The 25,820-nt window shown below is 47.5% G+C and overlaps 1 protein-coding gene across 6 annotated transcripts in view; it reads left to right on the top strand.

Annotated features, from left to right (window-relative positions):
- The first annotated feature begins 11,315 nt into the window (after nt 1-11,315).
- The window catches only part of GAK (cyclin G associated kinase), a 108,734-nt gene continuing 94,229 nt past the window's right edge, over nt 11,316-25,820 (top strand). For 5 of the 6 annotated variants that reach the window (XM_077345463.1, XM_077345464.1, XM_077345462.1 and 2 more), the window contains exon 1: nt 11,316-11,733. In XM_077345463.1, coding sequence (XP_077201578.1) covers nt 11,331-11,733 — 403 coding nt within the window. In that variant the 5' untranslated portion in view covers nt 11,316-11,330. The remainder of the gene's footprint in view (nt 11,734-25,820) is intronic. The other variant, XM_077345465.1, reaches the window with a different exon arrangement.

Genomic DNA, 25,820 nt, shown 5'->3' with positions numbered 1-25,820 from the left:
GAAATTTTAACTCATGACAATGACAAATCAATGGGAACCCTGAGCTTGTTTCTCTGCAACGAGATAGTCCCATCTGGGAGTGATGGGAGACAATGACACCCAAAGTGTGTTGTAAAGGGCCGGGGAGGATGAAGTAAAGGGCTGGGGGGGGGGGAGAAGGTGTCGTTTGGGGCCCACCGCCAATTAGTCAAAGGACCACATGTGGTCCGCGGCCCACAGGTTGGGGATCGCTACTGATGAGGATCTGCTCTCTGTGTTAGGCTGTAACAAGAGCAGAATTATGGTGGGAGAGATTGCACTTTCCTCTCCCAAAATAAGCAGCAGTATTTAATTACAGAAAAAATAAATATTGAGTTAGTCTCAGCTGTCCGGGAGAGAGGCAGGTTTATAAATATTTGAGATCAATGCATTTTAAGGTAAATTACAGCAGCTTTGCAAATATTAGTGTCGTAAATCGGCCAGTGTCTGTTTTATAATTGGTTACTTGATTCATCTCCTCCTTCCCAAGCCTCATGATCACAGCATTAAAAAAAAACTTTTAAAAAGCTCTATATGTTTTTTCTGGTCCTTTTTAGAAGCTGTATATCAAGAGTGATCGGAGCGCCTGAAATGCTGAGGGGGAAAAATCCTTCAATTGAATCATATACAACTATATATCCCTTCCTTTTTTCATCTTCAATTCTATGCTCACCTTTTTTTCCTGCACTGAAGCACACATCAGTTTAGTTCACAATTGTTTAAAAGGCCCTTCATGTGGGTTGCCCCCTGGAGCTTAACTACTGCTAGGAGGATGATATTTAAAGCCTATGACCCCTAAATACTGCTAAAAGTCCTCACAGTGCAGCCAACAGTTTTGAAGTTAGGGCTTTGATGTTGCTAGTGAGTAAGTGTTGAGACAATGGCAATTGCTCAAAGGACTGACCATGGATTGAAACTATGGGAATGAAGGTGATCCTTGGGACCATGTGCTCCCTTCCCCTCCCTTCCACCCCTGATGCACACCTTTTGATTTTGCACTGAACCTAGGCATGTCAGCCTCCAAGTGGGGCCTGGGGATCCCCCAGAATTACAGGTCATCTCCAGACTACAGAGATCAGTTCCTGTGGAGAAAATGGCCACTTTGAAGGGTGGGGACGGTCACATTGTACCCCACTGAGGTCCCTGTCCTCCCCAGAATCCCCAAAACTTTAGGAGTTTCCCAACGAGGATCTAGCAACCGTACTCTTTCCAATCCCCTTCTGATTGGCAACTGTAAGGAAGCCTAATTGAGTTATTCATGTCCCACAAACTACAGCTTCCCTTCCCTTCCAAACCAGGATTCCAAACTCTGTTCTGTTTTTAAATGTAAACTATTGCCAGCATCAGCAAGAGCAGAACCTCCTTATGAGTTAATCTTCTAAAACTGTAATGGCAGGACAATTAAACCAATTGTGTATTGCAGGGTCACGACCCCGTGATGCACTTCCAATGAGACACAGGAAACAACCTTAGGCAATCTTTAATAGAAAGTCCATAAGAAAGTTTATTGTAGTCTAGGAGAGCAAGAAACGGGGCAAACGATCACAATAGGCAATCATTGCTCAAGACAGGTTACAATTGTAGAATCAGGATACATATAGATTCTGCACCACCCCTAATTACTTAGGCATTTTTTGCACCAAAAGATGTTCCCCTGGCAAAGCCCTTTCACCTGCTAAAGTGAAAGCAACTCAGGATTTGGTTTGCTGAACACTCTACAAGGCTGTTGGACTCCCTTTTAGACCCTACACAGGCCTCCTTGAGATAACAGCAATTAAAGAAAAAACCAAGAGTCCAGGGAGGGCTGAAAATAAACAGGCACAGAATGCAAAATACCGGGAGACCCCCTCAGAGGGAGGGGTCCCCCTGGCTGATGGCATTAGAGCCAATAAGGCAGCATGACATGCAACATTATTAACAGAACTCCACCCCCCGGAATCCATGTGCCTCTGAAGGTCTTAGCAAATGTGCTTCCCAGAACATGCCACAGTTTGAACTGTTGGTAGAGAAGAGGACTCCACATTCCCCTAAGTCTCAGCCTTCAGAGGAAGCTGTGAGAGAGTTTTAGAGATAGGCTAGTGCCTAACATCCTCCATGCTTACTACTTTTATTGCTGTCCCATTCATTCTGTAGATTGATCCTCTCAGGGAACCTTCCTTCCTTCCTGCACGCCCATCCACATGCCTACATCCCAGCTAGTTAGAACAGTTTAGGACTCTGTCTTAGCTGCAGGATCCAGCCATGTTGTTCTATAATAAAGTATCTTAGATTGAAGAACTCTCTGCTTGCTTCTTTGTTTGTTGATTCACTAACTTGCAGTTGCACACTCTGCTCATATAAGGGAATATCACCCGAGTATTGCAATAAGGACACATCTCATTGGGAATGATTGCCAAACTAACTGCAGACAGCAAGAGCATCCTGGGAAGGGCTCGGAGCTCCTTACAGCCAAGAAAGGAAATAAGGAGGCTCAGGAAAACGATCAGCCGTCAATATGCAGTGTCTTAGAACTGAGTTCATCCCTCTATCTGCATTCTCTGCAGCACATGTGGCCCAAACAGAGATGATCTTGCTGTGCGAAGAAATTACGTCCAAAGCTGTTGTAGACTACCAGCAGGGGTGTGAGAGAGAATGGAACGAAGACTGCGTACGATGACTCTCCCAAAGGTAGGATGTGCGATGCCAGCCGAATCTACTGCCCAAATGATTCATGGGATGTGAAAGGGACGGAAGATGGAAAAACTAAGCCCTCTTCACAGCTGAATGATACTTTGATTTCCTCTAGGGAACTGGCTCTTGAGAGCCAGCTTGGTGAAGTGGTTAGGAGTGCGGACTTCTAATCTGGTGTGCCGGGTTTGATTCCTCACTCCCCCACATGCAACCAGGTGGGTGACCTTGGGCTCGTCATAACACTGATAAGGTTGTTCTGACCAAGCAGTAATATCAGGGCTCTCTCAGCCTCACCTTCCTCACAGGGTGTCTGTTGTGGGGACAGGAAAGGGAAGGCAATTGGAAGCCGCTTTGAGATTCCTTCGGGGAGAGAAAAGCAGCATATAAGAACCAACTCTTCTTCTTCTTGTTGTTCTTCTTCAACCAGTTTTCGCAGAAAATATTATTCTATGAACCACAAGGTACCAGGGTTTGAAGGCGAGGACACAGTAAAAATTTAGGCTAACAAAATCTCTGCAATAATCCAATTGCAGCAGATATTCAAATCTATCTAAACATCTGCTAAACATTGTCCTGTCTTCTTGTGTTCCCATGCAAGGCTTGATGTTTGGTCATGCCAGAGATGAAAGCGAGGAGTGCATGCCCTTAACCAGGGGTAGTCAAACTGCGGCCCTCCAGATGTCCATGGACTACAATTCCCAGGAGCCCCTGCCAGCGAATGCTGGCAGGGGCTCCTGGGAATTGTAGTCCATGGACATCTGGAGGGCCGCAGTTTGACTCCCCCTGCCCTTAACTATCCTGTTTGCCCATGAGCTGAGCGCCAAGCTGAAGTCTTTAGGGAGTGGTGGCATTCTGCCCTGGCTGAGAGCAGGTGGGAAAACACCGGTTAGTAAAGAGCATGAAGAATCCAATGAACCACCGTGACGGTGTACAGGACAAGACGCATCCCCACGGGGACTAACCCAGAGCTGGGAACGGTTGAAACGCTGCAGCTCCTAAGTGAGCATCATCCACACCGTGCCTAAGCTGAAAAGCTGTCAGCAACTATGCACGTAGCCAGGGCTGGTCACGGGCCACTTGAATCAATTGGGTAGATTAAACTGGTTACAGTTTTCTGGAACGCTACCCTTTCAAGGGGCCAATGAGGAACAGATAGGCTGAGGGGAATTTTCCTGGATCAAAACAAACCTGCTTTGCATGGAGGAGGAGGAGGAAGAGGAGGAGAAGACTCAGTGGCTTATATTCACCTTCTGTTTCCTCTTCCCACAACAGACACCCTGTGAGGTAGCGGAGGCTGAGAGAGCCGTGATATTACTGAAGAAGAAGGGTTGGTCCACTTTTCTCTACCTGAAGGCGTCTCAAAGTGGCTTCCAATCGCCTTCCCTTTCCTCTTTCCACAACAGGCACCCTGTGAGGGAGGTGAGGCTGAGACAGCCCTGATATTACTGCTCGGTTAGAACAGCTTTATCAGCGTCATGGCAAGCCAAGGTCACCCAGCTGGCTGCATGTGGGGGAGTGCAGTCTTACTGATGCAGTCTTACCAATTCTGTAGGCCTCACTTCAAAAAGGATGTGGACAAAATTGAGACGGTTCAGAGGAGAGTGACAAGGATGATCCAGGGCCCGGGGACCAAGCCCTATCAGGAAAAGCTGAGGGACTTGGGGATATTCAGCCTGGAGAAGAGGTGGTTGAGAGGGGGCATGATTGCTCTCCTTAAGTATCTGACAGATTGTCACTTGGAAGAGGGCAGGGAATGATTCCTGTTGGCAGCAGAGGACCTGCAGTAATGGGTTTAAAGTATGTGTAGAACGATACCAGCTAGATAGCAGGATTCCCCCCCCCCACACACAATTTTTTCACAAAAATTATTTCAGCAGTGGAATTGGCTGCCTAAGGGGGTGGTGAGCTTCCTTTCACTGGTGGTCTTCAATCAGCAGCTGGACAGCTACTTATCCTGAATGCTTTAAGCTGATCCTGCGTCGAGCAGGGGGTTGGACTAGATGGCCTGTATTGCCCCTTCCAGCTCTAGGATCCTATGAATACAGGTATGCATGTGGGAGGGGGCTGGTTGTTTAAGTGACTGGTGTTACCATGGTGGGGGAAGAAAGCTTATCTCTCACTTCTTCACGTACACCTTCACTACCTTCTGTCTCTGGTGAAGAGAGTGAATTTCTGTGCCTATAGCCTCAGGTGGGTAGCCATGCTGGTGTGCAGGCAAAGAGCAAGGCTTGAGCCCAGAAGCACCTTAAAGACCAGCAAGAGAAAGGGCAGACTCTTTTGAAAATCAAAGCCGCCCCTTACATTATCCTGTTGGATAGTTCCTATAGATGACCACCAAGTGGCAGCATCCCTTTAAAAATGGTATTTGACAGTTGACCATTTAAATCTAGCGTTACCATGGAGGTCACCCCCTTTAAAAGTGCGTACCTCTGCTTAGGACTCTACTATTAATCCCTTTGTCTTCATTGGAAGGGAAAGACTTAGAAAGTATGGAAAGAATCCAGGGAGGCCTTTTTCCACACTGAGTTTCTGCTGCCAAACAAGCTCAGCTTCTTAAGTCTATTTGTTTTTCTCCCTCGGTAAATACAGGACCATCTGACAGTAACTAATTCCCCAGGTTTTTTTCCTCCGAGCTTTACCTTGAATTTTGAGTTTGAGATCCGTGGTTGGCTATCAGTCTCAGTATAGTAAGCCCCCCGCCCCCACCCCTTACCAGAGAAGATACCCTTCATATGGTAAGAAGTGGCTCTAGGCTGTCTGAGCCCTAAGAAGAATGTGACAAGAAGAAGGAGAAGAAGAGATGGATTTTATAACCAGCTTTTCACTACCCGAAGGAGTCTCAAAGAGGTACAGTATTTGCTGGCGTATAAGACTACTTCCCCCCCCCTGAAAAACATGCCTGCAAGTGGGGGGGTCGACCTATACGCTGGGTGCACTTCTGTTGGGATAGACATAGCTGCCCATAGTGGCCCATAGTACTGTAATGTAATGTAACAAACTCTATATTTTGAGTGGAAATGTTGGAGGGTCGTCTTATACGCCCAGTCTTCTTATATGCCGGCAAATGCGATAACTAATACTCATAAACAACATTCAGCGTTGCGTGATAATTGAATCATTTCACTCTGCACCCCACCCCCAAAAAAACCCTAAAAAGGTTGCACATGCAAGTAGAGAAATGGAAATGCTCCTCCCCCCTTCCTTTGCCACTGGCTGCAGCTGCCCCCTCCATGCAGTCTGTCCCCCCCCCCACCGACCCTCACCCAGCCCCATAGGTGGCTGTCAAAGCCAACGCCTATTTCTCAGGCAAGGTGCTCAGGTGTCAGTTTCTTGGCAATATCTGCCATGCACCGACATCATTGCTAACTCCATAGAGCAGGGATTTCTCCGTTCTTTTGTGGTTTCTGTGCCCAGGAGGGGGCGGAGCCTGTGTGCCTACTCCCGCTTTAAACAGCCTCCTGTCTTTCCCTCACCCGGTCCTCCTCAAGATGTCCTGTTAACACAGGTGGTGATGTCACATGTCACTTATGTCACATGTCACTTATAGAGGCCTGTCAGGAAGGCATGGCCAGCTGACATCACTTCTAGGGCTCCTTGAAGCCTGAAAATTTATTTCAGGGGCTCCTCCATGGTAAAAGGTTGACAGCCTTAGAGCGAAGCTGACGGGCAGAAAGATTATTGTTGATAAATGCAGGGTTTTAGGATTGCAGCCTAGGCCCAGCGTGTTTCTTTTAATGCCTACTGGCTATCTTAGAAACTCAAGACTTGATTTTATACATCACAGACCAAAGTAAATTAGCCTTGTTTTTTAAAAAACTTCAAATAGATTCTGTCAGGCCAAGCGAGAGACGAACCTCTGCATTTCAGAGTATTGCAATTACCACCCATTTGAGTAAACTAGCGGTGTGCCCTCCACCACTTTTCGATCACCTTTAAAGGGAGGCTGTAACATCTGTTTTGCTAGGAGAAAAACACTAGGCCTTACTGCACAGCAGGATAACCTAGTTCTTGGCTAATGGCATGTCCTTCTGATAAATTACCCCCAAGCAATCGCAAGCTGTAGTTATCTGTTCTTGCTAGCTACTGAGCTGTGTATTCTTACTGACAAAAAATGCTATTTCTTTGCAAGGAGTGCTTGACAGTGCTTTAGCCCCACAGCTATCATATGCTATTGAGCTGAGTCACCCTCAGGGTGGCCAAACTGTCTCTCCAGATGTCTGTTTTGGTGTTCTTCTACAGCACATCGAGCGGATCCAAAGACGAGTGGCTTGAGATCATCGAGAGGAACTTCACCTTGGCTCTGTCACTAGGTTTGTTGTTTTTGAATGGATCTAGCTGTTGCCATGCTCTGACGAAGCCTCTGCAAGCACTGAAGACCAAGCACAAATGGAGGAGGGGGGGGGGGAATACACCAAGACACTTTGATCTAAAGTTGCTAACCGGCCTGGAGAAAAATGAATAATAGTTTCAGATATTCAGCATGGTGTCGTGGTTAAGAGCGGCAGACTCTAACCCGGAGAATCGGCTTTGATCTCTGCATGCAGCCAGCTGGGTGACCTTGGGACAGTCGCAGTTCTTTTAGTGCTCTTCTCACAGAGCAGTTTGCTTAGAGCTCTTTCAACGTCACCTGCCTCACAAGGCATCTGTTGTGGGGAGAGGAAGGAAAAGGTGTTTGTAAATTGCTTTCTGACTCCTTCAGGTAGTGAAAAGCAGGGTATAAAAAAAACAACTTTTGGTCATCTCGTTTGGTAATGGGCAGTTGAAGCCTTTCAAGGCCTGGACGTAAATAATATCACCTTGTAAACAACTTCCCCTTAAACCTCAGAAGGGTGTAACTGCTTGAGATTGCACCACAAGACAGGCTATCCTTTAAAAAAATGTTCCTTGCTGTCCATTTTACTGGGCATTCTGGCAGGTGTAATTAAATTACTTATTGCAACATTACAGATGCTCAGCCTGATACAGCAAACCACACATTTCCCGTTGCTAGCTGGTTAAGGCTTTTATATCCAGATGGTGCCCACATACGGAATTATTGGAAAATTTATTTAGACCAACTGGATGGAAATGCAGTCGTTTTCAAGAGTTAATGCATGCTCTTCTGATATTACAGACTTACAGGGGGGACTGGCCAGAGTTCCTTGTCATATCATAAGATTTACCCTGAAATAGACCTCTAGTGCAATATTATACGTTTTTGTTTTGCTTGCTTTTAGTGTTGTAGATTTTCAATTACATGTATGTGTCGCATATTGGTTAAATATTTGCACAAATCTTCTGAGATAACAAATGTTTTATCTTTGTTTATAGGGAGCTGGACCGGAAGAGACCCATTAATCTGCATGCAATGCGATGGGTGTTTTGGAAGAGAAGATTTTACATGGGAGCCACCTAAAAGGCTGTTTGGGTAGTGAGGTTTTGAAACTATCAATCTGGCAAGAGCTCGGTTCTTGCTTCCACATTGTTTGAATGGACCCCAGTTTCACCGCCTTTCCCCCACCTCACTCTTTTCAGAGAATCCCTTGGTGTTCTTAGGAACAGTTCTTTTGAACCTGAGAGACACTGCCTGCCAGCTGACAGAACCCCTTTTTCCCCAGCTGGGCCAGACACCTTTGGATCTGAACGTCCTAAAGAAACCGGAGCTATGGATTCCCAGACCTGCCAGAACTACCACCACGACTTCAAAGCAGCTGTCCATGGCATGGTCAACACGGAGTTGTAGACCAGCGACGCCTGTCTCTCCATCCTGGTGTAGTGGATTAAGGCCTTGGGCCAGTCACAGTTCTCTCAGAGCTCTCTCAGCCTCACCTACCTCACAAGGTTATCTGTTGTGGGAAGAGGAAGGGAAAGGTATTCGTAAGCCACTTTGAGACTCCTTTCAGTAGCAAAAAGCAGGGTTCTTCTTTGTTTCGGAAAACAATCTGGCATTTCGGTTTGACTGCCTCTGGACATGTGCAGAGTTCTTTCCTCCAAAAGGAAATTTTAAAAACAAAAGACACCAAGACAAAGTGGCCCTGATTGTTTACAGGAGGACTTTTTTTCGGGTAAGGAATTATCCCTCATGATGTCAGCGTTTAGAAATGGCATGTGACTTGGTATCCGGCCCGTTCCATCTGCTTGCCTGCTGCGCGGGGGTTCACCGCCTTCTTCGTGCTGTGATCGCTGAACAGTGATCTCTGATGTGAGGACAAGTGTGAAGGCAGCTGCAGATAACACCCTCTGCCCCCAGGTTTGCCACCCTCCAGGTGGGGCCAGGAGATTTCTGGGAATTACGACTGATCTGCAGACTACAGAGATCAGTCCCCCCGGGGAAAATGGCTGCTTTGGAGGGTGGGTGCACTGTATGTCAGTATACCCTGCTGAGGTCCTATCCCTGCCCACAGGTTGCCATCCACAGGTTGCACCCCAACCCCAAGGAAGCGTACATCATGGAGCTGCCAACTATATGACTGCATCCTCAGCGCAGGGGTGGTATTAATGATTCCAGGGTCTTGGGCAAAAGATGATGGGGCACCAGAACCTCTGCCACTCTGCTGGCAGCACCCCTGGCTGGGGCCAAGCAACTGCTACTGTCAGAAGCCAGGCATCCAAACCTGGGATGGACAGTGTCAGTTGTAGCTTCAGATGGTCAGCATGGTGTCATGGTTAAGAGCGGCAGACTCCAATCCGGAGAGCTGGGTTTGATTTCCCCACTCCTCCACAGGCAGCCAGCTGGGTAACCTGGGGCCAGTCACAGTCCTCATAGGACTGTTCTCACAAAGCAGCTCTATTAGAGCTCTCTCAACCCAACCGACCTCACAGGTTGTTTGTCTTGGGGAGAGAAAGGGAAAGGTGTTTGTAAACTGCTTCTGGTTTCCTTCAGGGAGTGAAAAGTGAGGTATGGTTTTTGAAAAAACAGCTCTGCTTCTACGTAAGAGCCGTGGAACTCCACCTCAGTGGGACTTGCTTTGGAGTGAAGGAGGTTTAGGGCCCGGCTTTGCCTAAGAAGGGCTTGGCTTTCACCCAGGGCGCACCATCTGAAGGTCGATTCGTGGGTCACCGGGCATGATTTCCACATCGGAATGTCCGCCTCCTACTCCGCGCGTTGCATTCCGTCGCGAGGGATGACGGAAGCGCGTTTGTTGCATTAGGCGGAGAAACTGGCAGAACACCTGTGAAGCACAACTCCGGGCCTGGGAGGAGAACGGGGCGGGGCCGATCCCCGAAGGTGGGCGTGTGGCGAAGGAAGAGGGAGGAGTCTGGACGTCATAGGGCGGGGCTTGCGTGCCAGAAGCCGGCGAGCAGTACTGGCGGAAGAGGGGAGGGTGCGATTCTGGCAAGTTGAAATCTCCGATCAGCTTTTGCGACGGTTGAAATAAGAATACAACTTTGCGCGTTTTAAAAGGCTAACAAGAAATTCCTTAGCCTTAAAGGTGCCGCAAGGTTCCTTTAGGTTCTGGGGCATGGAGTTCCTTAGGCGTCGATGCAATATGAAATAGGCAGGTTCTACTGGGGAATTTTGCATCATTGAATGAGTCCTGTCACTAGTTGCCCAAATTATGCCTGCTTTGCTTCGGATGTATTTTTAGATTTCTGATAAAAAGAAACAAGGCCCTTGCGGTGTCTCAAAGGCTAAAATGAATTCACTCCAGCATACGCGCTCCTGTACTAGAGTCCAGTACTTATGGTGTTACGAGCGGATGGGATACTGGGAGGGAAGTACGAGGGGAGAACATTACAGCAGAGTCAAGGGGGGCATGAAATGCAAAATAGCGCAGTGTAATTTCCCCCCTAACTGATGTCTAATTAGGAAAGAAATAAACGTGCAAAGGTAGATTCCTACTGTTATGATGGTCAGTTCATAGTCTCACGAAGAGTGCTTGCACTCGAAAGCTCAAGCCTTGAATAAATCTTTGTTGGTTTTAAAGGTGCTACTGGACTCTGATTTTAACGTGCAAAGATAGTTAGCGCTTGTAACAGCCGGGGAGTTTTGCTAAATAACTCATACAATGAGCAAGAAACCCCGAGTCTGAAAACCGGGTTCTAGTCCACGCAAAGCTTGAGTAAAATCTTGTCCGTCTTTAAATTACCAAAAAAATCCGGTTTTTCTTCCCCTACAACAGACTAACTCCTGGGCCGCAAGGGAGGGCGGTATATAAATGTAAAACAATACTACACACACACACAAATGAAATTTCTCCCTGGCCGTGCCATTAACCCCTATCCTGCTGTATGCTGACGACCTTCGACTACATTGCAAAGATCTTGTAAATCGCTCTGAATTTGACCCAACTATTGGGATAGCAACAGCTCAGGCAGCTTGCATTGGAAGCGCAAATTAAAAAAAACAAAAACAAAGCTAGAATTTAAAAAAACATCAGCAATTGGAGAAGATACTAATTGGGAAAAGTGCGATTTTCTTCTACCTCTGTTTTGTGCGTCCGCACATATTGGTTCGTGTGCTTTCAATGCAATTTAGAAGTATCCAGCTGCCAAGCACATTGAAAGTGCACTGATGTGAAAACACGCATTCTTTCATTCCGCACAGGCTGGATGATGCACGTTCACTTTGCTTTGGCAGCTGGATTTTCCTGCGAGAGATTTCTGCATCGCTCCCTGCGACAGCCGTCACCACCGCCGCCCTTCCGAAGCGCGGAAGAGAAATGACGTCAGAAGCAAGTGGGCGAGGCCGTGGCCAGGCTCGCGCGCGCAGAGATCCCGGCGCCGGCCTGAGTGGGCGGCGCCCAAGGGGACGTGGGCGGGGCTCCGCCTTCCGGCCTTCGACGCACGACGTTGGCGGAAAGGGTTCCGGCGCGGCTCCGGAGGGGAGAATACGGTGGCCGGCGAGGGTTAGAACGGGTGGGCTCAGCGGCAGGCGGAACCGGCCTGTCGCCTCCTCTCTCCGCCGCCCCCCAGTCCGGGCCATGTCGCTGCTGCAGTCGGCGCTGGATTTCCTGGCCGGGCCGGGCTCGCTGGGGGCCGCCAGCCGCGACCAGAATGACTTCGTGGGGCAGGTGGTGGAGATGGGCGAGATGAAGCTGCGGATCAAGAGGGTCATCGCCGAAGGTGGGTGTGGGCGGGGGAAGCGCTCAGCCCCGCCCCTGTCGTGCGCCCGGCCGCCCCCCCTTCCCCCAGCGCGGTCCCTTCGCCTGTCAGAGGCGGCTGGCCCGGGGAGCTTCCTGCCCCTGTTGGGGTGGGTGACCTCACAAGTGGACCTGGCCAGCAGCCAGGCGGAAAGGCGACCAAGCAGAGGTGGCCCGATATTGACTCTCCAGGTGTCCATGGACTACAGTGACCATGAGCCCCTGCCAGTGGACCATGCTGGCAGGGGCTCATGGTCACTGTAGTCCATGGACATCTGGAGCGCTGCCATGTAGGCAAACCTGTGACTTTCCAGTTGTCCATGGACTACAGTTACATTGACAATTGGCTATACTGGCAGGGGCTCATGGTATCTGTAGTCCGTGGACATCTGGAGAGCTGCCATGTAGGCAGGGGGCGGCCAACCTGTGGCTTTCCAGATGTCCATGGACTACAGTTACCGTGAGACATTGACAATTGGGTATACAGGCAGGGGTTGATGGTAACTGTAGTCCATCGATTGTTCTTGTTAGGTGCGGTTGTGTCCGACCCATCGCGACCCCATGAACAATGATCCTCCATGCCTTTCTGTCCATTGATATCTTGTATCATGTTAAGGCTTTTAACTGTTTTTGATGTAAATTGTTGTATGCTGCCCTAAGCAACATGGAAGGGCAATATGTACATTAAATAAAAATAATCTGGAGAGCTGTCACATAGGAAAAAGGTGGCCAAACTGGTTCTCCAGATATCCATGTACAGTTATCATGGGCCCCTGCCAGCATGGCCAACTAGTGGGGGCTCATGTCCCTTGTAGTCCATGAACATCTGGAGAGCCGCAGGTTGGCCACCCCTTTAGTGTATCTTTTCTCCCCTGCTCTTTCTTGAATGGCCTTAGGGTAGGGTCCATGGCTTTCCTCTTTTCCATCTTTTGGGGATGGGGGGAGGGTCCTTGTGGCAATCTTGTGAGAGATCTCACACGATGAGCTTCATTAATCTCCTGCCTCTCCTGTTTTTGTCGCACAACAACCCTATGAAGTAGGTCAGGCTGTGAGAGAATGATTGCCTCAGGAGAACGCATTTTGTTTTAGGGCAAGTAGAGATTTCAACTCTTCTCCTTCTGCCACTGAAAGATGAGAAACAGGCATCAAAGGGGTGTTTAGTTGTTAAAGTTTTAATTTTTTCAGAGTATATTTTTGAATTTTTATGTTGTGTCATACTGTTTGATGTGACCTGCCCTGAGTCTGTAGAGAGAGGGCAGGTAACAAATATAAATAAGAATAAGAATAATTTGGGTCCCTTTGGCACTAATTGATCTACCACACCGGCTCTTCTGATGCCTGCGTACCTAGTATGCTGTCATCTCACCAGCTAAGGAGAACTGTAGGTGTTCATTCTTTCCTATTTTGACTGCACCAACAATCCTGTGAGGCAAGGAAGCCCATAGTGACCCACCCAGATTCATAGCAGAGCAGGGACTTGAAACCAGGTGCTAGTTCAGCGCTCTAAGGTGCCACCGGAGAACCTGACTGCTGTGCCTAGAGGTTTTCCATTGGGGAGGCCTCTTCTTTTTTTTGCAGTAATTAAAAAGAACTTGCATTTTTCTAGCATAAGGCAAGCATTAGGAGGTAGGAAACTGGCTTCTGTTTTTTTAGGATAACTTTAACAAAGGTGAGAGTCCCCCTGGTCTGAAGAAACTTCATTTTGAAAGTTTTTAAAGATCATCAGAGTGACCATATTTTATTTCTGTCTACTGGAAACAAGGGGAAAGAGCTTGTTCCTTGGCACTTAGCATGGGGTGCTACAGGTGTGATCTCATTCTGCTTTCCAAATGATCTGCTCCATGGGTGTCGAGGGAAAGAGTGAACCTGTAATCTTATATGATTGTGGGTCACTCAAGGGTCTGTTTCTGTTGGAAAGGATTTCCCAAAGGATTGCAAATATATGTGTGCTCCTCTACCTGCCTATGGGGACAAATGGCATGCACGAAGTACTCAGTTGATGTGTCTTTCTATAACAATGTAGGAGGTTAGATCCTGCCAGTCATCAAGCGTCGTTGGTTCTGGAACTGGTCTTAGTAACTGCCTGCCCCCTCCTTAATGTTGCACTCCTTAACAGCTAACTTGTCTGTCTTGCTATTGCTGATGTTTCTAGCATTTGTTGGTGGTTCTGGGGGTTGAGAATCACTTTGCTAAAAAGAGTGCATGGGTTTTGGGCATATTGTCTCATTTGCTTGCCTAGTTCCAATATGTTGCTTGGAAAACTGGACTTATATTCCTCTTGTCTGGCATTTCAGTTCCAAATATTCAGGGCATGCCCCTTCGTGTATCTCACTCAGCCAGTGTTATCGTTGATGTTGGGTGATGCGGCTTTTCTCTTCTCCCTAATCTAAATTCAGGAGCACTTATGGTTTAAAAAGGAATACGGAAGTGTGTCATGATGCAAGTTAGATCAACTGACTGTAAAAGCACAGTTCAGTGCATTTTATTGGAGCAGGGCTGCAGTAATTCTGTGTAGGATTGTACTGTTAAGTCCCGTGACTTAATCTGCATTACCAGTTTAATGGTCTGCTTGTGTGTGCGTGGGGAGGGGTATAAATTGGCTAGATCTTGGAGATACATTTGTTAAACTGAACAAAGCCCACAGTGACTTTTAAGCTTCAGCAGAAAGTCAATGCAGACTGCCCATTTGATCATTACCATCCTATGTTCAGTTGGTTTGAAGCAGCAGGCCGAAGTCTGAGTCCAGTAGCACCTTTAAGACCAATTAGGTAAAAAGGTAAAGGTATCCCCTGTGCAAGCACCGAGTCATGTCTGACCCTTGGGGTGACGCCCTCCAGCGTTTTCATGGCAGACTCAATACGGGGTGGTTTGCCAGTGCCTTCCCCAGTCATTACCGTTTACCCCCCAACAAGCTGTGTACTCATTTTACCGACCTCGGAAGGATGGAAGGCTGAGTCGACCTTGAGCCGGCTGCTGGGATCGAACTCCCAGCCTCATGGACAGAGCTTCAGACTGCATGTCTGCTGCCTTACCACTCTGTGCCACAAGAGGCTCTTAAGACCAATGAAGGTATATTCAAAAGCTTATTCAAGGTATAAGCTTTTGTGTGTCTGAGGAAGATTGGTCTTAAAGGTGCCGCTGGATTCAGACTTCAATCTTATTATGAGTTCTGTTGTCTTTATCCTGTTTTCCCTTGAGGACATGATCCTTCTTTCATCCATCTCATCTTCACAAACAACCATGTAAGGTTGGCTAAACAGGAAGAGAGCAACTGTGCTAAAGCAGTAAACTTGATCACTACGGATTTGAATCTGGGCCTCTGTGATCCTACTGTAGTCCATGAACATCTGCTCCAGTCACAATTGACTAACTCCACTTGGTAAATGTCCCTCACCCAGATGCATCCTCAGTCCAAATTATCCCAGGTTGAGGTCTAATTACGGGCTTTAGAGGTGTTAACAGCTAATGGGTTTACATTCACATTTGTTGCCAGGGACTCATCCTCAGTTCAGTAGGAGTTGGGTGATCATTGCTATGAAGATGTGCTGTGAGCAATACATCAGAAGTGGCATCAGTTACGTGCTCAGAGGTTGTTGACCCACATGGAATTTCTGCATTTTTTTTTACACTGAGATTGGCTCGGTTGTGCATTGTGAATAAGAGTCTAGTGTCAACTTTGTGCACACTTTTTGATGACAGGCTTGTTTCTAGCCCAATATCTGCCTGGATTAAATCCAAAGGGAATGAATCTGTGTTGAAGTTTCTTGCAATTCACATATGATTTATATTGCTATGTATTCCTGAGATCTTGTTAAAGTAAAGCTTCTTTGGGTGTATCTACCTTTTCTGGTTGTCCCTCCAGAGAAGCTGCTTGCACCTAGTAAACTAACATATTGAGAATAAAAGCTTGTGTTCATACATGTAAGGAATTCTTATGGGTGGTGTAGCAACCCCCCCCCCCCCCAAAAAAAAAGCCCTGCAGCATGGAAATAGTGCAATCCAAAGGGCTGCCGTATCATAAAGTGTCCATAAGTCTCTTGAGTTGTTTGAACAGTCCTGAGTCATGAGCTTCATCTAGGGCTGCCGGCATTTCCGCTTGGTGTGCCCTGGGGCACCGGGTGACAAAGCCAGAGGACGAAAAGGAGATTTTTATCTGTGGCACAGCCACGCAGACGGCCATTTTAGCTTCCCCTCGCACTGCAGCTGGTGGAAACGTGCCGGTCTCTTGACAAACCACTTATTTAAACATGTGGCGTAATATCATCTGATTAAAGTTCCAGTGGGAAGATTCTTGATCAGAAAAGGATGAATGTAACACCCCCCCTCCCAATCCTTAATCCAATATGGAAAATAATCCTCTGCTATACTTCTCCAATGTGGGCAAAATTTAGCAGTGCTCTTGAGACTACTTGAGCCTGACATTGGAAAGATGTCTACCAATTTGCTATGAGACTGACATTTTAAAAATCAGTGGAGGACCCAGAGCTGGTTCCAGATTTGGGGGAGACTTGGGCAGAGAGGGCCCCTTCCCAACCACTCATCCATGTGTCTTGCTACTTGCATGTTCATCCTTCCACTCTGCTCACAGGCACGCCCACCACCTATTATCACAGCCTACAGCACTTTCTTTGTGGGCACTGGGCAGTACAGGTGCTGGAGCACTGACAAGTGAGCAAGCAGGGAAAGCTCTAGCAGCCCTGCGACTTCCAGATACCCTGCTCCACCTGAGGCTGCTTAGATGCCAGCCCTTAGAGCAGGGGTAGTCAACCTGTGGCCCTCCAGATGTTCATGGAGTACAGTTCCCATGAGCCCCTGCCAGCAAACGCTGGCAAGGGCTCATGGGAATTGTAGTCCATGAACATCTGGAGGACCACAGGTTGACTACCTCTGCCTTAGAGGACCTCAGAAAGTCTTTGGAAGCCAAAATCGTGACGGTTCAGAATGTTTTCCAAGTCAAAAACTGGCTTCTTCCTCAGATTCCTGGATTCATAGTATCCCACATTCTTCCCAGTAGTCATGGCTAACAAGAAAACCTGGTTAACCATGGTTTTCAGGTTACCTTAACAGTATCTGCAAGCCAGCCTCAAATCTTGCTTGTGGTGGGAATGCTGGTTGATGTGAACCATGGTTAAGGTGAGTGTGGATGCGGTCCTTTGCTATAATTACGTCTGCTGGGGGAAGAGTGTGGGGGAAACCTATGAGAGGGAAGGGGTGCTGCGAGCTCTCACAACCTGTATGGCTTGTCCTGGGTAGAACACCATAGTTCCCCAGTTGAGAGTAAGTATGGTGTGGTGGTTGGAGCAGGGTCTGGGGGAGCCAGGTTCAAATTTCCACACCGACATGAAGCTTAGGGGGTGACCCTGGATAGGTGTGTAATTATCTTACAGGGTGATGATAAATGGTGGAGGGGAGAATGTGCTACCCCACCCTGAGCGCTTTGGAGGAAGAACAGAATAAAAACATACTGAATAAAGAGAGGCTCGTTGGAGCTGTTATGTTGTGGAGCCTCAGTATTGTGTATTGACAATATACCCTCTGGTGTTTTAGCTAACTGTCATGTTGATAACATCAGAAAGGAGCACAGTCATAGAATCCTAGAGTTGGAAGGGGCCATCCAGGCCATCTAGTCCAACCTTCTGCTCAGTGCAGCCTAAATCATTCATGATCAGTAGCTGCCCAGCTGCTGTTTGAAGACCACCAGTGAGGGAGAGCTCACCACTTCTTTAGCCAGCCGATTCCACAGCTGAACTAGTCTGCCTGTGAATAATTTTTTTCTGAATAGCTAGCCAATACTGTTCTGCACATAGTTTAAACCTGTTACTGTGGGTTCTACATCTTTTACTTTCCTCTTACCTTCCATTAAATCTAAGGGGTGCGTGTGGGGGGGGAACCTGAATGTGGACCGTTGGTCGATGGATAGAAAAATGTATGTAAAGTTCTTTATTTAAGTTTTTGTTCACTTCAGATACTATTGTTTGTTTAAATCAGGGATAGTCAAACTGCGGCCCTCCAGATGTCCATGGACTACAATTCCCAGGAGCCCCTGCCAGCAAACGCTGGCAGGGGCTCCTGGGAATTGTAGTCCATGGACATCTGGAGGGCCGCAGTTTGACTACCCCTGGTTTAAATTTATAGTTGCTTTTATTGACTGCTGCTCCCAGATTCTGCCAATTCTTTGTGGTTTACAGTAAAATCATAAAACCCCATAAAAGACAAGGTACAAATACTGGCAGCAAAATCCAATCTATCCCCCCCCCACCTATCCATGTCTGACAACATCCACCCACCAACACCCGGGGGGGGGGTATGTGTGTGTAACTCCTGCCCAGATGTCCGGTACATAAGGCCCATACAAGGAGGGACCCGATCTTCCTGGCCTGGCCTCAACCAAATGCCTGGAGGAAGAGCTGTGTCTTGCAGGCCCTGTTGCAAGTACATTGCTCCCAGTTCCTCAGGGATGGTTGGAAGGTAGGTTTCCAGGGCACATTTGTTTTAAATCTCCGGTTGCGGCCTGCCTCCTCTCTACAGGCAGGGGTCAAAGAGAACACCATTTGTGAAGAATGGCTTAGGTTGGCAGGCTGGACACCGTAAGAGGAGGCAGTCCTTCAGGTACCCTGACTCAAGCCCTTTTGGGCCTTGAAGGTACGAACCAGTACTTTGAGCAGGGCTTGGAAACAGAGAGTTCAAGACATAGCAAAAACGTGAATTTGGGTCTCCCTGGTTCAACACTCTAAATATTGTCCCACACTGTGCTGCCGATGGTTTCTTGAAAACCTACCTGGTGACTATTGCTAGTAGGAAAAACAGTACATAACACGTAGATGAGGGTTCCCCAGCATGGTACCTGTTGGCCACATGGCATCGGCCAGTACTTTCGTTGTTGACCCCTGAGCTTTTCAGAAAGGGGTTGGGGACACTGTACCGCTTATTGACTTCCCTAATTCAACTGCAAGCGTTTTCCAGTGGAGGAGAGGAGTACTGGTAAGCAACTGGGCTTTCCTTAGTCGATGTGTGGTTCCACCCCCCACTTCAGGATTCTTAAGGCAATCGGCTGCTAGGGACTTAGAGCTGGGCTTATGTTTTTTTCAAATCCTTAAAATGTCATCTGTTGAATTGTATGGATGGCTTTACTTGTATGTACTATTATTGATGATGCAAACTGCCCTGAGACCACAGGCTCGATAGGGGAGGTCTATAAATGCATTAATTAATTAATTTCCCAAGAGGTGTGATGAAATAAGTGTTCCCTGCCCCCTTCCCTCTCCCCCCTCTTTACCTGCTGGTGTGTCATGCTGGGCTGGACTTGGCCCCACCCCCACCCCCACCCGTCTCCCGAGGCTGGCCCTGCTCTCCGAAGGGTGGGAGCAGTCTCAGAAGACTGGCAGCAGCATCTACTGGCGCGGTCCCTGGGGATGGGACTACGGACATCATGTCCATAGACTTCCATTGAAGGGATTGCGCCGGTAGACGTTCCACATCAAAAAGTTGGGGATCCCTGGCCAAGATGCTAATTCAGATGTTGTCACCATCTTGTAGGGCAGCGATGTTACCTGTTACCTGCCTCAGTGAGCATTGCCAATAGGCATCCTTGCAAGTATGAGGAAGAGGAGACAGGAAACCAGTTGGCGGTGATCCTCCACCCCCCCCCCCCCCCCCGCCGCCCAGCTTAGGAAAAGGAACTTGATGCTTCATTAGCAAACTTTGCAGCGGTTCAGTCACACCAATTAGCATAGGCAACGCCTCATTGAGTGTGTTTCTTTCGGCCTACACGTGAAGTTGAAGGCCTATGAAATCACAGTGGTTGGCAGTAACCTGGAATCCTAGAAAGGAATCTAGGATCGAAATCCTTCTGGATATTTGCCATCCCATGTAATGTGCAAGCTGTATCGTTGCCTGGAGCCCTTTCAGATGAGTGTCCTTCTGAAATGGCTAGGGGGTGATGCAACCACCTCTTTTAGGGCAAAGGAATTTGTTGTGCCTTTAAGAAAATTCCAAATGGGTTGCTGTTTTAGTCTGCTTTTGTCGGTGAAAGTAAAGTGCTGTAGTTAATACTGTGGGTGAGACAAAAGACATTCAAAGGGGGTTTGCCATTGTCTGCCTCCACTTGGTCTTCCATCCAAGTACGAGAGCCAATTTAATGTAGTCCTTAGGAGTAATCTGGCATGCCAGGTTCGATTCTGCACTCCCCCACATGCAGCCAGCTGGGTGACCTTGGGCTTGCCACGGCGCTGATAAAACTGTTCTGACCAAGCAGTGATATCAGGGCTCTCTCAGCCTCACCTGCCTCACAGGGTGTCTGTTGTGGGGAGAGAAAAGAGAAGGTGACTGTAAGCTGCTTTGAGCCTCCTTTGGGTAGAGGAAAGCGGCATACAAAAACCAACTCTTTATCTTCAGTAATATCAGGGCTCTCTCAGCCTCACCTCCCTCACAGGGTGTCTGTTATGGGGAGAGGAAAGGGAAGGCAAATGTAAGCTGCTTTGAGACTCCTTCGGGTAAAGAAAAGCAGCATTTAAGAACCAACTCTTCTTCTTCTTCTTCTTCTTCTTCTTCTTCTTCTTCTCCTTCTTCTCCTCCTCCTCCTCCTCCTCCTCCTCCTCCTCCTCCTCCTCCTCCTCCTCCTTCTTGCCCTGCTTTGCTTCCAAGATCTGATGAGATCAGGACTGGAATGAACTCTGTTGAATCTGATGTTGTTAATTCTGGTGGATTACATGTCCACGGCACAGTTCTTTGAATGTGCTAAAATCCCGGTCAGGAGTTTTCATTGGCTCTGTGTTCTTCCTTCAATTTAACCAATATAAAGAAAGCACGTGCTTAAATGTTTACAAGTGGTATTTTGTTTTTAAAAAAACTTGCTCAAAGCTTTGTATTTTCAACAATGTCATTTAGTTACGTGGGGTGTGTCACGTACTGAGTCCTCAGCTGTCTAGCCCGTGTTGAGGAGATATGCTGTTCTGGTTGTAGCTTGACAACAAAAGGGACAAGTTGGTTTATTTTAAAGTGCAGCTGATAGACAGGTTGTTATGACATTCAATTGCTTATTTTTTAAAAATAACCCGAAAAAGCCTCAGTGGCAGGGGTTATGGCTACATATTTATCGTATGGCCTGTGTTTAATGTAGTCAGGAGATCTAAAGATTGTCTGGCAGCCAGGCAAGAGATGTTCAGAGGTGGTTTGCCATTGCCTGCCCCGTGTGACCCCGTGTTCCTTGAAGGTCACCCTTCCAAGGGCTGGTCAAGACCAACCCCGCTTAGCTTCCGATATCTGATGAGATTCAGCCAGCCTGGGCTATCTCCTGATGGGAAATTGGGGCTGCAGACGTAAAAGTACGTGGAGTACTTTGTAAAAGATGTTTACTAAATACAATACAATTCAGAATAAACATGGCTAAATTACACTCCATTCAGATCATGGGGAACTTTTTCGGTTCAAGTTTATCTGCTACAAAGAGCCCCCTGGTCTTGTGCTATATTTTATGTACTTGGTGCGAGATTGAGACCCAATGTGATGTAGTAGTTAAGAGCAGAACCAGGTTTGATTCCCCACTCCTCCACATGCAGCCACCTGGGTGACCTTGGGCTTGTCATAGTTCTCATAGAGCTGTATTTGCAGAGCATTTCTCTTAGAGCACCCTCAGCCCCACCTACCTCACAAGGTGCCTGTCGTGGGGAGAGAAAGGGAAAGGTGTTTGTTAAGCCACTTTGAGACTCCTTCGGGTATTGAAATGCAGGGTATAAAAAACCCAGCTCTTCTTCTTCTAACTGTACATGTAAAAACAAGGTGTTTTTTTAAACTCATTCACTAAGCTGGATCCCCAACCTGTTTGAGCCTGTGGGCACTTTTGGAATTCAGAAACAGCATGGTGGGTGCAACAACAAAATGGCTGCCATAAAATGGCTGCTGTAGGAAATGGAGACAGCTACAAAATGGTTACCCAAGACTACCTCAGTCACCTAGCAAAGGTCTTTGTGTTGTGGTGGCAGCTTCTGCCAAAGCAATGTCGGTAAGCATCTGTATAACCAATCAAAAGCCTTGTTGGGCAAAAACTCTAACTGGTCCCACCCATTTCCCCAAAATACTTGTTTTTTATTTTATTTATGTTTTATTATTAATAATAATATACAGTTCCAACCCAGGTACAAAAACACTTAAAACCCCAGAAAAAGTACTGGCAGGTGCCACGGTGCCAGTTGGTACCACATTTGTGATCCCCACGCACGGCATTTCTACAAAGCCTTTCCAAAGCCGGTGGTGAGGGGGTTTCAGTAGCATCACAGGCATGTTCACTGGAAAATAAGTCCCTCTGGTTTTAGGATGTAGATTCCCAAGTAACTGCAGACAGTTTTGGACCTATGAAATTCCCTTATACTGAATCACATATGAAGCAGCTTTATACTGATTCAGACCAGTGGGCCATCAAGGTCAGCAGTCTATGACTGGAAGGAGCTCTCCAGGATCTCAGGCGGGGGTCTTGCCCACCACCTGCCAACTAATCCTATTCATTGATATGCTGGGTGTTGAACCTAGGATTTTCTGCATGCCAAGAAGAGGCTCTTCCACCAAGCTGTGTTCTCTCTCCAGGACAGAAAGCATTGTCTACTGTCCACAGCAGCGGCTCTGAGCATCTTATCCACAGCTCATTCTCTGATCTGCTGCCGGAGGTCGTTCTGTTTGGAGATCCAGCTCCTGACCTTGAGAACCTTCTGTAGGATGAGACCTGTGTCTGCCGTGGAACTATTCGTTCACACTACCCCCTTTACTCTGGAGAAATTGTTGTTGGGAGGAGTGAAATGTATTCTCTGTATTCTGGCTGGCAAAAATGTGTTAGTCTTTAAGGCACCATAGAACTCCTTGTTCTCGGGAAGCTTGCCAGAATTTTAAACTGTCGTAATAAATCCCTTTGGGCAGGAATTTAAACTGAACAGTGTAATGAGCCACCGTGGTACAGTGGTTCAGAGTGGCGAATTTTAATCTGGAGAACTGGACTTGATTCCCTATTTCTCCAGATGAAGCTGCCAGGTGACACTGAACCAGTCAAAGGTCTCTCTGAACTCTCAGCTCCAGGGAGAGAAAGGGAAGGTGAGGAGGGGGTTTCTTTTATACCCCCTTTTTAATACCCAAAGGACTTTCAAAGTGTCATAAAATCATCTACCCTTCCTGTCTCTACCATAGACACCCTGTGAGGTAGGTGGGGATGAGAGAGCTCTAAGAGACTTGCTCTGCAAGAACAGCCCTAGGTAACCCAAGGTCACCCAGCTGGCTGGATGTAGAGGAGTGGGGAATCAAACCACTACGCCATGCTAACTTAGATGACTGTTAGGCTTTACAAATGATTCTATTTGCCCATTTTGCAGGCTTTCTCAGCCCGGGTTTCATGAACTTTGAGACTCATTTGGGTAATTCCCAAATGGGTGGGAATTAATTAATTTTAAATAGATTTTTAAAATTTGTTAAACAGTTTTTGGGTGATATGACCATACGTGGTCATGTTGACCCACCCAATCCTCCCAGAATGGCCAGTGATGGGCCTGGAGGAGGGGAAAGGGGAGGGGCCCCAGGTGGACGTGTAGACAGCTATGCTAACACAGCACAATCGCACCACTTCTGGAGTTTCTTGAAGCTTGAACAAAGTTTCAGGGGGTTCTCAATGGTTAAAAAAGTGAGAAAGGCTGCTTTAGTGTCACAAGTTGTGAGGACGTCAGATTAGAATTACTTGCAAAGAATAAGACAAATTCTTAATTGCCTAGTTCTGTAAAGTTCATGGGTTGGCTTAATTGTGAATGTGTTCTATATGTAAAAATAAAAGCTATCTATTTAGCGTACTGTTTGCCTGCCTTTTTTGCAGACGCCCAATTGGGAAACACGGCTATAGAGCAACAGGGGAAGTGGGCTCCAGCGATGTCTAGTGATGTCACTGGCCATCCAAACTTCTGGGAAAGGCCCTGTAACCGCTGGGGAGCTCTCCTGTCTCTGCTTTCGGAGTGCGTCATAGCCTTCTTGCTGCTGCTTGGCCCCCCAGCTTATCTGGGCGAGCACCAGAGACTCCTGAACGTGAACGGGCCCATGTTGTCCTCCTGTTGCTCTTCCTGCTTGTATTTTCCATTGGACTTTGTTGGCGACGGCAGATACTTTTCAGTGCTCCTTACTGCTCCCTGTGCGACAACATACCTTTTAGAGTCCAGGTGTTTCTTTAGCTCTACTGACTTCCTGGAAAGACTCTTTAGCAGGTCTGTTAATAGCTTCTGGGGGAGTTATTTGTATCAAGGGTGAGTTTCTTCAGGCATGGAAGCTTTGAGAGCCAGTTTGTCTTTGAGAGCCAGTTTGGTGTAGTGGTTAGGAGTGTGGACTTCTAATCTGACGAGCCGGGTTTGATTCTTCACTCCCCCACATGCAGCCAGCTGGGCAACCTTGGACTCACCACAGCACTAAAAAAGCTGATCTGACTGAGCAGTGATATCAGGGCTCTCTCAGCCTCACCCACCTCACAGGGTGTGGGGAGAGGAAAGGAAAGGCAACTGTAAGCCACTTTGAGACTCCTTTGGGTAGAGAAAAGCGGCATATAAGAACCAACTCTTCTTCTTCTTACCCATCTCTACCCACCGTTGCTCATTTTTAAAGGAATAATGGAGGGGCTACGGTACTGGACTAGTGATTTTTTGCCAGAGCTTGCCTCCACTTAGTGTCCTTGACTCCCAGGGCTTTTGTCCTTGTTGTTGTTTTTTTGCGCTTCAAAGGGGGCCGGTGGTTTTTCCTGTGTTCACGTGAGAGTGTGGTCAATTCGGAAGAAGTCTGGCTCTTTGAGGAAGCCCGTAATATCTTTTCCATCGCAGGGTGACTCAGCCACACAAACGCTATGCTTTGTTTTCCAGAAAAGAAACCGTTCAGCTCTCTTTAAATTTGAGGCGTGGTTAAGAAATACGCTGATTAATCGGGGCAGTAGTTTTCTGGCAGGCCGTTGCTGTTCTGGGCACGTAACCAACAGGATGCAAATATTCCTTCTCTCCTCTTCTTAATTCAGTTTAGCTGCCTCCTGAATGTATCTTGTGGTATTTCAGCAACCCTGCATTCTCAACACGCTTCCTTTCTTGAACGGGAATAACTCTTTAATTGCATTCCAACCCCGCTGGTTCCTTGAAAGCAATTGAAATCGCCTTATCTAGAACTTTTTCTTGTAATCCTCCCAGGAGCCGAATTCATGTGGTTGTCCTCTCTTCACAGCAACTGTGTGACATTGGTCAGGCAGTGATTGAGAAGCCTGTGGTCAACCAGGAAGGTTCTAGTTCAGGGGTAGTCAAACTGCGGCCCTCCAGATGTCCGTGGACTACAATTCCCAGGAGCCCCTGCCAGCATTCGCTAGCAGGGGCTCCTGGGAATTGTAGTCCATGGACATCTGGAGGGCTGCAGTTTGACTACCCCTGTTCGAGTTATTAGGGCAGGGGTAAGCAACCTGGGTAGCAAACGCTGGCAGGGGCTCATGGGAATTGTAGTCCATGAACATCTGGAGGACCACAGCTTGACTACCCCTGTATTAGGCGATTTCAACCAGCACTCAGCACTGGCTTTGGAAGAGAAACAGTTCATAAGCAAGCTTCTTGTGTCAGTGTAAATGCATATGAGAACGGTTAAAGCAGACTGTTTATAAAAAAATAATGGCGGATTAATTTATTTCATTTGACAAGAAGCTTTTTATCCTGCCTTTCTGCCCTCATGGGGCTGCCAGGGTGACTAATTGATTAAAATGTACAAATTAAAATCTGATCATGAAAGCGATAAAAACGGGTCTCGTGGATTTCCAGTCCCATCGGTGCTTTGAAGCGCCTCTTGAACCGCTCTGAGGAAACGGTTGCAGTTGGCGTATTGAGTTGCCGTGTGAAGTTCCTGAAGCGGTCGCCCTGTAAATATTTCATGGTTTGCGAAGTGAAACTCTTCTCTACCCCCCCCCCTTCCATCCAAACCCCACACGCTCAAGTCTGTTGTGAATGTTATCTTACAGGCCGCTGACAGGGTGCGGTCTCCCCCCCCCCCCCCCCCGGAACATTCAGCTGCTTTGGGTTCCCTCCACAGGCGGAAACC

The sequence above is a fragment of the Paroedura picta genome, chromosome 7 (genome assembly GCF_049243985.1).
Source record: "Paroedura picta isolate Pp20150507F chromosome 7, Ppicta_v3.0, whole genome shotgun sequence".
Lineage (NCBI taxonomy): Eukaryota > Metazoa > Chordata > Lepidosauria > Squamata > Gekkonidae > Paroedura > Paroedura picta.
The sequence above is the reverse complement of the archived record's forward strand: the minus strand, read 5'-3'. Positions and strand labels throughout refer to the sequence as shown.